This window comes from Dreissena polymorpha, chromosome 3 (assembly GCF_020536995.1).
Source record: "Dreissena polymorpha isolate Duluth1 chromosome 3, UMN_Dpol_1.0, whole genome shotgun sequence".
NCBI lineage: Eukaryota > Metazoa > Mollusca > Bivalvia > Myida > Dreissenidae > Dreissena > Dreissena polymorpha.
The window spans coordinates 131,855,852-131,870,434 of record NC_068357.1 but is presented as its reverse complement, the minus strand read 5'-3'; the positions used below and the strand labels follow the sequence as shown (position 1 = coordinate 131,870,434).

The window sequence follows — 14,583 nt, the reverse complement described above, 5'->3', positions numbered from 1 at the left end:
TAAATACTATTGAGAAGGTCTTTGTGAGGATATTGCATAAACACATTTTTAATTTTCTTCGAGATAATTCATTCTTTGCGCCCACTCAATCTGGCTTCTTGCCTGGTGATTCGACTGTTAATCAGCTTACATATATTTATAATACTTTTTGCAGAGCACTAGACAATGGCCTTGAGGTCAGAGTAATCTTTTTTGATATAAGTAAAGCTTTTGATAAAGTATGGCATAAAGGTGTATTAAACAAACTACAACAAGCAGGCATTCGTGGAAATATATTATCTTTCTTGACTAATTATGTTTCTGATCGCAAACAAAAAGTAATCCTACCGGGAGCGCACTCAATCCCTATTGAAACTCTCGCCGGTGTCCCTCAAGGTTCTATTCTAGGTCCACTTATGTTTATTGTGTATATAATATATGATATTATTGCTGATATACAAGCACATATAAATCAGTTTGCTGACGACACTAGTCTGTTTTAGGTCGTAAATTCGCCAAACGAATCTGCAGTCGTTTTGCAATCAGACATTGATAAAATATCCAGGTGGGCTGACAAATGGTTGGTATGTTTTTACCCCTCAAAATCCGAATCAATGCTTATATCTCGAAAACTAAATAAACCATCTCATCCACCATTGCCCATGCATAACGTGAATATACTCATCGTTGATGTCCATAAACAATTAGGTGTTTTTATCTCTAATGACTGGACTTGGCATGCTCATATTTCATACATAAAGGAAAAGGCATGGACACGCATTCATATAATGCGTCGGTTACAATCAATGCTTGATAGAAAAACTCTCGAGAAAATATATTTTTCTTTTATAAGACCAATCCTTCAGTACTCAGACGCTGTATATGATAATTGTACGCAATATGAAAAAGATGACCTAGAAAAAATCCAAACCGAAGCCGCGCGTATAACATCTGGATGCACACGCTTAGTCTCAATAGAAGAACTTTATAATGAGCTAGGCTGGGAAACTATCAGCCAACAAAGACGCAAACACAAATTAATGTTAATGTATAAAATGAACTCTAGTAATGTACCAAACTATTTGCAATCCCTTTTACCCGCTACAGTTGGATGGTTTAGCAATTACTCATTAAGAAAGTCGTCACATCTCCAAACTATTCAAGCGCGAACGTCACTATACTCAAATTCGTTTTTACCATCCACTGTTTGTGAATGGAATAATCTTCCCGATGAAATAAAAAACGCCGAATCGATAAATTCCTTCAAAAGTCAAATTAACATAGATCGACAGACTCCGAATCCATTATTTACATACGGTAAAGATGCTCTCAAATGCTACACACGCGCTTACGAACAAAGTGTAGCGCCTTAAACGAACACCTTTTCCGACGCAATATTGTTGCATCCCCGCTATGTCTATGCGGACTTCATGAAACGACGTCGCATTACTTTCTTGAATGCACTCGGTATGTACATATTCGTGGCGAATTTCTGAGCTCAATATCCGCATATTCCGTTCCATGCATTGAAACTATTCTATATGGAGACAACACTTGTGACTACTTAACGAATACTAAAATAGCCGATGCAGTGCATGCATTCATTATTAAAAGTAAGCGATTTGATTCGTAATATGCTACAGAACTCTCTCTCTCTCCCTCTCTCTCTCTCTCATACACATCCCAAATGTCGACTTATTGTCTGTTTCTCACAAAAGAAACTATATTCGTAGTTTATTTTTCTCCATACCCTTAACATTGGTTATTTTTTTAAATCCATGTATGTCTGTCTAGCAACATGAAACTGTATTTGTATAGGGAGAAGAACAAAATAAGACATCGTCTTTCGTTCTAATCCTATTCAAGCATGTTCTTATAATAAATGTTGTGTCATATTCTTTAAAAACAATGTACATTCTTTGAAATAAATATGTTTAAACTAAATTAATTTGACTTCAAACGTTACGTTACATCAAGAAGGCGAATAGCATGCGTCACGCCTATAGAAACTACTTGCACGCGTTGAAATGGTCCGTTTTAGACCCTAGGTTGTTTCTTAAAATATCGAATACCATTATAGAAAAACTTTTACATCTGTAACTATACGTGTATGATTTGCTGAGTCAAGGATATATACGAGTTGCAGAGCTTATTTAATTTATTAGTATATTTATTAGTTCAAGGTGGTGGTGGCCATGAGCCGGGAAATGGAACGCGCCACCAAGAAAGCGTTCGCTTGCATGATCTGTTAAAGTACATGCATTAGTCGCAAAGTTTATCATTTTATTCCTTTTATACACATCTAGTTCATTTAAACAGTCATTTGAAAAGTGGAAAAAAATCTGTACAACAAAACAAAAAGTTTTCCATAGAAATTAATTAATTCATAACAACGTCATAATTGTAACTTACATGATATTTTAAATAATAAACTATAATAAGCGTTGTTTTTTCTGTTGTTATAATGTAATTGTTTTGTAAAGAGTTTCAAATAATTTTATCATTGTTATAAGCAAATTTTCTTTATCATACAAAGGAAGCACCAAACATAATCATGCTGATACAATTTTAAAAGAACACAGTTCGTGAAACCATAGCTTAATGAACTAAAACCTATGCTCTGTATGAAATCCAGGACCAGTGCCACACCCTATATTTGCAACTTGTTGTAAATCACTGGTTGGATGCAAGACCTGCGTGGAACTAGAGTCCACCAGGACGGCAAACGACGTGCAATGGCAGGGCTTCATGGGGTAGTGTATGCTCTCAGGGAAATTGTTCACCATATTAATTGAATTCATGTGTAAAGCAATAATTTGGGGCTTTTTTTATTTGTAAAACCGATATGAATATAATGTAGTTAATAATTCAATTGTTTTAAAGGGACTTTTTCACAGATTTTGGCATATATTGAAGTTTGTCATTAAATGCTTTATATTGATAAATGTAAACAGTGGATCTAAAAATCTCCTGTAAAAAAACACAAGAATACAATTAAAGAAGGAAACAAAACGTAACCCTCATCTAAACTCGAACCACTGACCCTTGGAGTAAAAGTCTTACGCTTAGACCACTCGGTCATCCGTGCTCATGCAATAAGCAATGTATTTTATACTTTTAATAAGCAATCCTCGAAGTATCACAAAATATAACGAAAACAACAAAACTTTCCAAATATTTCAATCGTTTCGCGTTGCAATTCTTTATAATTTTCAGGTTTTTAAATCGTCAAAAGATGCATATAATAGATATTTTAGAGGATGGTTTATGTCCAGTATTACTGTTTCCACACCATTACCAAAATTTGCGAATATAAAACTTTTTTTTTAATTTTTATCAAATAACCAAAACTCGGAAAGGTCCCTTTAATTACTTAAAGAGTTGTGCCATGATTATCGAAATGCATGTTATACATGTACTAAAATCCAATGGTTTTAAAGAAAAGTAGACATGAACATTTGTATTATAATTTAATGTTACTAGATCTATTTATTTTCACATTAGACTAGCCAACAATGGCTGTCCCAATGCTCGGCTATTCTTCTTTTATAATTGTGTACATTTATGTATTCAAAATAATACTATATAAGGGAGAAAACTACGCTAAAAGATCAATCATGACTTATCTACCGAATACAGCAGTGCAGTGCCACTCGTTTTTCGTTTTTTGTTTTACCAAACCAAGGATGGTAAACGGTACAAAATACTTCTTTTCAATTTTCAAATATGGATTTTCGTTAAATTAAAATTGAAAGGAAATATGAATAGGTAAATGCGTTTCGTTTTTGTTTTTTTTAATAAGTTGTACAACACAAAACCACAGGTGGTTAGCGTGTGGCTATGATATTAACTAGTGAAAAAATCATTTTGAATGATAAATAATCATATTTAAACGAAAAATCAACTTTTCTGGAAAAAAATTCACTATCAAATATATATATAACAAGGTATTCAACTCGAAATCACTGAAAACAGGGTGCATCACTTTGAACAGTCATTACTTCATCAATTGTGCAGCGATTTTCATGAACCCGGTCTTATTCAACGCAGAAATGAATTTCCTTTTTGAAAATTTATAGATCTTGTTATATTTCTACACATGCTGGATCAAATTTTAAGAAATAAAACGATACACAATTCGTTTGTCCTACTTGACACCGATCAGACCGAATTCATGAATGAAATCTCCATTTGTAAAGACACACCTTCACATTGGACCAATGAAATCACTCGTGTGTTTAAAATGTCATTTAGTTGAAATGTATGTAAACAAATGTTTCAAACCAGGGGGTGGATCGTACGCAAGTAACTGGCGTGGCGTAAGTGAGAAAAATAGTAACTGGTGTTCAAAATGGCGGTTAACGGGTGATTTTTGAATGTTTTCGTCGGAATTTTTGAAAGGTTTGTACATTTACCATATTTATTCGACATTGTCCTTACGCGCAGGATGATTTACTGATATTCATTTAACCTCGGTAGAAATCCTGTAGATGCATTATTAATATTAAAAAAGTTATTGAAGACTTTATACGCTAAATGCCTCATTGTTTACGATTGACACGGTTCATTTTATGTGCATTTTTCGACCATATATAAGGGTTCTCAGCAGTTTTTATGGAAAGGTGGACTCAAGAACCATCATAGTTTACCTTGTATCAGCACCAGGATGCTTCCAACAGGCAATCGCAATATATGCATCAAAATTTGAAAATTAAACCCCATTTCAATAACTGGTGAGCACAGTACCCCCACTTTCAGTAACTGGTGTTTTTTCAAAAGTCAGAGTACACAGAAAAAAGACATCCGTAGGTTGCCATTCAGGTAAATTTAACATGTTTATGAAGTTTATTCAATATTTTCATCAATTTGTCTCGAACGACGTCTGTTTAGTGAAGGGCACGGATTCGTTGCGCTTAACTGCACCCATGTTTATGAAGGGGTGCATATGGACTGCCAGAGCCGCCATAGCAAAAATTATTAAAGGCTCTGGGAGTCCGTTTATATGGACTAGACACACTTATAGTTCATGAACAAATGAGTCACGTTCTGGGATAACTGGGCTTAATGCATGTGCGTAAAGTGTCGTCCCAGATTAGCCTGTGCAGTCCGCACAGGCTAATCAGGGACGACACTTTCCGCCTAAACTTGATTTTCGGTAAGGAGGGACTTCCTTTAAACTAAAAATAACATAAAAGCGGAAAGGGTCGTCCCTGATTAGCCTGTGCGGACTGCATAGGCTAAGCTTGGACAAGACTTTCCGCACATCCACTATGCCCAGTTTTCTCAGAACGCGGCTCAAATATAGTGGGAGTCATTGAATGTGTATTCCACGCAGTCTAACAACATCATTTTTAAATCTGTGAGATATCATATTTAAAACGAGATTTATTTTATGTGTTATTACAGATGGAATCGTCCAACTGAGATCAAATTCAATACGAAGAGTGCGGTGTTGCATTATCATCTGCATACTCTTTAAAGCGGCACATGCTGCTTCATAGTGATTCCACATAAGAGTGCGATTTTCCAGAATGCGGAAAAAACATTCAAGTGTAAAAAATATCTGCAGCGTCACACCCGTTCCCACACCGATGGTCCAAAAGTCTGTAGTCAGTGTGGGAAAGAGTTCACAACGACGTATTGGCATTAACAAGCATGAACATGAGCTTCACCGAGGCAAGGCATCGAAGTATTCATGTACAGTGTGTGCGAAGCCATGTCAGTCGGGATACGCACTTCAACAACATTTGAGTTTACATTCGGATGAAAAAAATACACCTGTGAAATATGTTCGAAGTCATACAAAACCCCATCAATTCTTCGAATACACAAATTCAGCCCTCCGGAGAGGAGAAGGAAAGCATGCCTGTGCAACATGCACCAAAACATTTAAGACAAGGAGGCTGTTGAAACAGCACATGAATAAGCACGATGCTCCAAAATTTTCTTGCCACGTCTGTGGAAAAATGTTCAAATGGAAGAATTGCATGAAAAATTATATTAAGCAATATGGTGTGGAAATTAATCAAGGGTAATTCTAACACCCTTTCTTGTAAAACTACAACTTTTGCCACTGTTTCACTGTTTATTATTTCATTGTTTGAATTGTTTGTTTTAAAGTTGAGTGTCAGTTTTTGCTTAATTAACGAAATTCCTATTAAAACCCAAAATCACATGTTTCCTTTAATTAATTTGAGCTTTATCGTCGTTTTTGTGTTAGAAATCAGGAAATCAACACTGACAGTCTTTTTAAAGTTATTTTTCTTGAATGTTTTGAAACTTATAGGCTTGCATTGTATGACATGTTTTAGGTCATCATTTTGACTGTATTACACATCCGTTCTTTTATAAATAGGATAGGAAAAATAGATTGTAATAATTAAGTTATCACAGTTGATTTTTAAAAAGGTTTGTGTTTACAAGCTGTATGTTCTATATTAAGCGTAGACATTCTGGAAATGAGTGTTTGTTTTTGTATACACGTAGTTAGTTGTTTGTGTTCTTATTTCCCAATATGTACATTCTAATAATATGTGAATTTTTTTTCTGTAATTATAACACAAGGACACATAGATAATAAAAAAATATGTATACATTGTGTTCGGATTTCGGCAAATTCATTGTTAATATATTTAAAAATATTTTGTGTTGTAATTCATGCAAAGGTTTGATATAGTATGGCTTTTGGTGCTAGTTAAGTTTTATATAAGTGACATAAACCATACATTAATAACGTAATATACTTTTCTAGTCGTTTAAAGTTGGCATGGAGTCTGAGTGTGCTCACATTTTTTTCTGATACATATCCCCCCTCCGAAACCGCTGTGATTATCATTACAAATAGTAATGTGATTTTATGTTTCATTATTATTACATTCGTAAATAGAAACACAGTGTGTGTAATACCGTGAGTCGTGTTCTGAGATAACTGGGCATAATGCATGTGCGAAAAGTGTCACAGATTAGCCTGTGCAGTCCGCACAGCTAATCAGGGACGACACTTTCCACCTAAATTGGATTTTTCCTAAGAAGAGACTTCATTTAAACGAAAAATGTCATAAAAGCGGAAAGTGTCGTCACTGATAAGCTTGTGCGGACTGCACAGGCTAATCTGTGTACGACACTTTACGCACAAGCATTATGCCCAGTTTTCTCAGAACGCGGCTCCCGTGATTCTAGTCAATTCACTTTTATTTGAATTTATTTTGAATCATTATTTAAATGTTAATAAACGTAACGATAAATATAGTAAATTTTATTATGTCTTATGTGTATGGAACAGCTCATGTGTATTGTATTATACAGATTCACGCATTCATGTAAAACACAAACGTGAACAGTTTTACCAGCAATGCAATTTATAAAGAAAAAAAAAACATTAATATGTTTAGTTCGCTGTACTTGTCTCTCGCGGATTTAAGCCACAAAACGGGTAATACAACTTTTACCGTGTCACACAAATATTAGTTACTTTTAATCTAATACTGATCAACATTCCGAGAACACTTTAAATAAGAAAACACGGCCTCGTTGAATCGTGTTATTTGTCTCTTATGCACATTATCTGACAAAGCTTTTCCATGATTTCCGGGAGACAAATATTGTTCCCACATTCGTTTAAAGGGACTATGACAACTAAAGTGTATTTATAGATATAACAATGTAAGGAATAAAATATAGAAATACTCCTTTTTACTTGGACAAGTCTTAACCAAAACTAGCGCAATACCAAATGGTATATATAAATTTTAACAACACACTCACTGAAAATGCTTTTATAAATAAATACAAAACAGATGTCAGCATCATGGTTAATTAATCAAGGACAATTGTAAAGTTACCTATAAACACATATATCAAGTGTGGGTTATTCTCCATTTACTATTTGCGGAGATAAGTTGTTTGGAGAAAAAATGAGGTGTCATATTCCATAATGATATTAAGTCAGTATTACTTGTTCAAATCTTCGGGGTTATACATTCACTTTCTAAATAAACAAATAACCAATACGTTTGCATTTTATCACCTAAAATTGTAATGAGGCTGAAATTGTAATGTATAACAATTACATGTTCTTACTCGTTTCAGCGTGATACGCATTTTTCCAAGTTAAGATTAAGAATAAAATATAAATCTGTATGCTACTGGTTTACAACCGGCATTGTTCCTGAAGTTTAATCATACCCAATCTGAACCGCACAAAACGATATTGAAAAATGTTGCCTTTTTATGCAATACGTTGTTCTGTTATACTAACACTTGCTTAGCAGTCTTGTGTTCACACTGGGCAGGTAAGCAAGTTACAAAAATATTTTTTTAACATAAATATTATTATATTACATTCGACAGTACCTTAACAAACACATATCTGACTATTTTACAAGACAATTATTTATAAATTTAGTACGGTTATATAAAATGTTGACATTTCAGAAAAGGGTAAACAACTCGTATTTTAAAATAATGTCATGTTCAAGTACTGCTAACATGAAATGATATCCGTTGCATTACTTATTCTTTGCTTATACAAAATCATTTATTTATGATTAAAACAACATTGTCAATATGAATCCCTTTTTAATGTCAAAGTCACTTTAAATCAGCTATTATGAAAAGAGCATTATTTGTTTTATTTAGAGTTCGTTTAAATCATTAGATGAAATGCCAAGTCTTAAAGAAGGTAGTATTTTTGATTCATTAACTTTGAAGTGTTCCCGAATCGACTGAACGCCTTTCGGAATTCCACCGAGGTTGCTTATCGTTCCCTTCTTTCCTTTGTGCGGAGCCCTTATGTCAAACTCATTGTTTCTGAAACATAAGTGTTTGTAGCATAGAGAAAGAAATCAAAAAACGGTAATTAAATTAAAATAATGCGTTATGATGTTCCCGAAGAAAGATATATAGTCTTTGCACCGTCTGTCGGTCTGTACGTCTGTCCATAATTGTGTTTCCGGTCCATATCTTTGTTATTAATCTATGAATTTTAAATCAACTTGGCACACATGTATAGCACAGAGGAATCGTCACGCGCAATTCCCAGGTCCTTATCACAAAGGTCAATGTCACAATTAGCCTGTCTATGTCATAATTAATAATTTTGCATTGATGGCGCGTCCTGTCTATATCTTTTTCATTATTGGATGGATTTAAAAATAACCTGACTCAAATGCAAAAGAACAGTATAGCGAAATGTCGCGCGGAAGATCCAGGTACCTACGTCATAGGTCAAAATCACACGAAGACTGTCAAGGTCATATATCATGATTGTGCATTTATAGGTATATCCGGTCTATATATTTGCTATTAATGTATTGATTTAAATAAGATTGTCAGAAATGTCGCTCACAAGTTCCCAGTCCCTGTCTCAAAGATCAAGGCACGCTTAGACTTTTAAGGAGTGTGCATTTATAGGTGTCTCCGGTCCGCATGCTTGTCATTCATTAATGGAATTGAAATTGCTTGGAACAAATTTGAAGCACAAAAAGAAAAAAAGGTCGTGCGTACGACTCATGTCCATTTCTCGAATATCATCGGGGCCATGTGTCATCCTCTAGAGACAGTTCTTGTTTTGTTCGTCTTTTTAATTTTAATTTGATAGACATGTCATTCAATATAACAATAGAAGCATATAGAGATAAATAAACAAAAAGTGCTTATTATACCGAACAACAATTCGTGATATCCTCGACGAGTCCAATGCAATGTGGCGACTGTCAGATTCAGTCGGACGCATCTCCTCCGTGACGTCATCAGGCGTCTCGTAGCGGCGTGCTTTGGCTGTCTTCATCCGAAACGAACTGGAATTCAAATAATGTTTAATGAAATATTTGCAAAACACTTTTATTGTATTGTTCTTTCTCATTTCATTATTCTCACTGGTTATGAATGTATATACTGAAGCACAGATATATATAAAGTTGTCACTACCTTCGAACGTGTCATAACTATACGATATACTTGTCAGTTATGTATTGCACATACTGTGGTCTTTGTGTAAATCTCTTTATATTAAATGTGATTTTTGTATGATACGAATTAAAGATAAAATGATATTTCGATTCTTTTTTTAAGTCTGAGTTTATAAATCAGACTTAAACGTTGGTGATTTCAAGCCTTGTTTTTATGTACACATACCTAGTGTGCTTTTTGAATAAACACCAGTTACTGAAAGTGGGGGAACTGTGCTCACCAGTTATTGAAATGGGGTTGAATTTTCGAATTTTGATGCATATATTGCGATTGCCACCTTTCCATACAAACTGCTGAGAAACCCTTATATATGTCATAAAAATGCACATACAATGAACCGTGTCAATCGTAAACAATGAGAATCTTGTGCATAAAGTCTCCAATAACTTTTTAAATGTTGATAATTCATCAAAAGGAGTTATACCGAGGTTAAATGGATATCAGTAGTTCATCCTGCGCGTAAGGACAATGTCGAATAAGTATCGTAAATGTACAAACCTTTCAAAAACTCCGACGAAAACATTCACAATTCACCCGTTAACCGCCATTTTGAACACCAGTTACTATTTTTCTCACTTACGCCACGCCAGTTACTTGCGTACGATCCACCCCCTGAAACGGCGTTGGACAGTTAGTTTTGATGCATAATGTAACGGCAAGCACGGTATGAATGTTTTTTTTCATACGTGTTATTGAATTATGGTATCGAGGTCCGTGAACTTTGCAAGGAAAATGCCTTTTACTCCGTGAAGATTTCAGTCTTACATACTGTCTGATCGATGTTAAGTGAGTCAAACGAGTTGTGTATCGTGTTATTTACTATTTATTTTGTATTAAAAGTTGACCCAGTATTTGTAAAAAAAATAGCAAAACATATACACTTCCAGAAAGGAAATTCATTTCTGCGTTGAATAAGACCAAGATCGTGAAAATCGCTGCACAATTGATGAAGTTATGGCCGTTCAAAGCGATGCACTCCGTTTTCGGCTGATTTTGAGTTGAATACCTTGTTATATATATATTTGATAGTGAGTTTTTTTCAGAAAAGTTTATTTTTAGTTATGATATGATTAATTATCGTTCAAAATGATGTTTTCACTAATAAATATCATAACCACACGCTAACCACCTGTGCACAAAACGATATAAGAAGTCAATTTGGTTTTCATATTTTGTCTTTGTTTCGGTTATTAGAAAATCGGAATATGACCAAATATGCGTTGATTTTCGTGTTTCGTTTAGTCTATTGCAAAACGAAAAGACGGTATATACACGGACCAAGAAGTTAATTTTGTTTTTGTATTTTGTTTTTGTTTCGGATTATCAGAAAATCGGCATATGAACTTAATATGCGTTGATTTTCATTGTGTCGAATTTAAAACGAAAAACAAAAAGACGGTATATACACTTTCCGCTGCGTTAATATTCCGATTTTCTAATAACCGAAAATGCAAAAGAAAATGATACTACTTTCCATGTTGTAATACTTAAACCAATGACAAATTCCTACCAAAGCTGGTAGGATTTTTCAAATTTTTGCCATACAAATAAAATAAAATGTATTTTATAGGTCTTTGGATTGTCTTGTGATGGCAGAGATTGTATGTGAGAGCATGGAACGAAATTTCTGCGTGGAGATTGCATGTGGGAGCATGGTACGACAACTCTGTGTGGGGATTGATACGATAAAGCTATGCTGGTTCCAGTTGAAATCTCTGCGCGGAGGTTGCTGATCCAGAGTGGAACCAAATGTGTTTAAGGGTTACAATACACGAAACAAAATCTACATCCGCGCAGAGCTTTGAACCAGCATTGCTGGATCAAATGGTATGTTAGAGCATGGTACGACAATTCTGCGTGGAGATTGCGTCTTGTCACTTCTGACAGTACGTATAATTTTGACTCTTAAGGGAACAATGTTGTTTTTGTACACATGGATTCATCTATTCTTATATGTGGACATTAGTGCCAAATTAAATTATTTTAAAATTCCCCAATTGCATTAAAAATAGACAAATCAATTACGTGATGTACATGTTTTTTGACCATTGAACTTGAAGTTAAACGTTGATCCTTCAACGTAGTTTATGTGCGCTACACGGTGTCTCATGTTGTTAATATGTGTGATAAGATAATTAGAAATCATTCAGTGCATGGTGAAGTTTTGGTGTCGTTTGCGTTTGCGCGGAGCTTTACGGTGCGATCTGTAGCGAACACAAACATGACTTGAGTGAGCGATGCAAGCAAGATTAAACATGCTCTTATGAAAAATCAAACATTGTAGTTTTAAATCGTGTTTTATTTGACCATACTTATTAGAACAAAAGAACCATGCTTGCCCTTGTTTGCTAATGTAACTTCAAGGTAAATTACTTGTGGAAGTGTTGATATCGTTATATAGTGTTCGACCCAGACTCAGACATGTCCTTGAACTTGTCATGATAAACGTTCTGACCGAGTGTTATCGAGACTGAATAGAACATGTTGACTCTATAGTGATAACAATTTTATTTTAGATTTGACAATGCGGCCTGATTTCTTGACGCACCCGATCATGGTTACTTGCTGATTAGCTTTGCTACTGATTTACCTATATCGCATGCTTCCTGAGAATGGGTATCAGAACGACTCAGTGTATAGCTTGTTCACCGGCGTGGAAGTCAATTTTTACTGTTACTTGTGACCAGAACTTCGATCATTTGAACAGAAGAATTTTTTATTTTCTTAACATTTAGAAACTACGTTTTTACTCGGGGTTCATAAATCCCAACATGTAGAAGCACCCGCTGAACATTGATCCTGTCTAACAATCCTGTCTAACAATTTAAAGGGACTGTCAACCGCGATTGACGAAAAAAGAAAAGTTCTAAATTACCGTATTTTTTACAATAATTAGTTTATATTGATTAAAATATCACAACTGGTATATTACATTACTTGAAAAAAGTTGTTGAGTTTTCATATTTTCAGTATATTCGGTAATAAATTTTACTGGGTATGTCTACCAGGTAACTACCAGTTAACTATACATAACGCAAAGTAGATTGATCATCATCGTCACGAGGTAAACCCAGGAATGCAAATTGTGCATACGTAGTGAATTGTATATATATTTTTTTATATAAAATGATCAATCTTCTTGCGTTATTTATAGTGTGTGTATCGTTATGTCACCTATTTACGCGATGTACTTTCGATTTCATATCGCGAAATTGTATTACCGAATATACTGAAAATATTTACTTTTTTTCAAGAAAAGTAATATACCAGTCGTGATAGTTTAATCAATATAAACTAATAATTGTAAAAAATACGGTATTTTAAAACTATTCTTTTTTCGTCAATTGCATTTGATAGTCCCTTTAAAGGGACCTTTTCACAGATTTTGGCATGTATTGAAGTTTGTCATTAAATGCTTTATATTGATTAATGTAAACAGTGGATCTAAAAAGCTCCAGTAAAAAAAACAGGATACAATTTAAAAAAAGAAAAAAAGTAACCATCAACTGGGCTCGAACCATTGACCCCTGGATTCCTGGAGATAAAGTCTGCCGCTTTGACCACTGGGCCATCCGTTAGATATAAGCAATCATCGTTGTAGCACAAAATATAACGACAACAACAGAAGTCTCAAATTATTTAATCGTTTCGCATTGAAACACTTTATAATTTCAGGTTTTTAAATCGTCAAAAGATGCATATAATGGATATTTTAGAGCATGGTAAATGTTCAGTATTACTGTTTCCTCACAAATATCAAAACTAAAACTAACATTTGCGAATCTAAAACAACTATTTTTAATTTTGTCATTGTACCAAAACGTGAAAAGGCCTCTTTATTATGTTAAATCCAGACCGCATGGACCCTACCCGACCGTCAATCCAGGGTCCCCCAAGCATTTGAAAGCTTCCTTTTCGTTTCGTATGAGACTGTAATAAATTGTAAGATTACTATGCTCAATATTTGGTTTAAATGTGGAACCATTTACTATGGAACCGATCCGTTGATTTAATGACCAATAGTTTGGCAATTTCAGAGAAAGGGTCTCTGTAAATTGAGAAAAAGCTTTGCCAGATATGAAGATCCATTTTCATAAAATCTTCAAATGAAATCGGGCGCATTTTCGTAAACAGCCGGCACCTCCATTATATAACCTATCGGGAATGCAAGGCTTAATATAATGCGAAAAAGTTGGCACATGTTTGCAACGGTCACTATGGAATTCCCTCGTCGGAGGGTAGGTGCAGGTCATATTCACTGACAAAAAAAACCTTGTCCAAAATACAACGTATGTAAGGAAATGAGTTTAATACAAACATGGCATAATTAATGAAACAATCCCATAAACAGATATTTACAGAAAGTTTCAATAATTTTAAGACTTACATACTATCCAGTAAATTGTGTCACAATTAATGACGCTCCACTTAAAATAAAAATATTCCCTTACCAAAGGTAGCAGTCTAGCAATGTCGATGCTTTTTTTCTCAAAAATATATATATATTTAGTATGTGCCTGCTTATAATAGAAACAAGGTCATCGGCCTTGTTTTGATTTCATTTCAAATTTTTGCAACATGTACTTTTGTATTAAAACTGTTAACTTTCTACTTTTTTCAAAAGTGAACATAAAC

General features: G+C 34.3%; 1 protein-coding gene across 6 annotated transcripts in view; it reads left to right on the top strand.

The window, feature by feature from the left end:
* The window catches only part of LOC127871495 (17-beta-hydroxysteroid dehydrogenase type 6-like), a 52,511-nt gene that overhangs the window by 22,774 nt on the left and 15,154 nt on the right, over window positions 1–14,583 (top strand). For 2 of the 6 annotated variants that reach the window (XM_052414472.1, XM_052414470.1), the window contains one exon: window positions 11,519–11,603. The exons of 3 other annotated variants lie outside the window; for them this stretch is intronic. In XM_052414472.1, coding sequence (XP_052270432.1) covers window positions 11,591–11,603 — 13 coding nt within the window. In that variant the 5' untranslated portion in view covers window positions 11,519–11,590. Of the gene's footprint in view, window positions 1–2,614; window positions 2,733–11,518; window positions 11,604–14,583 lie in introns of all 6 variants that reach the window. One more of the 6 variants, XM_052414471.1, reaches the window with a different exon arrangement.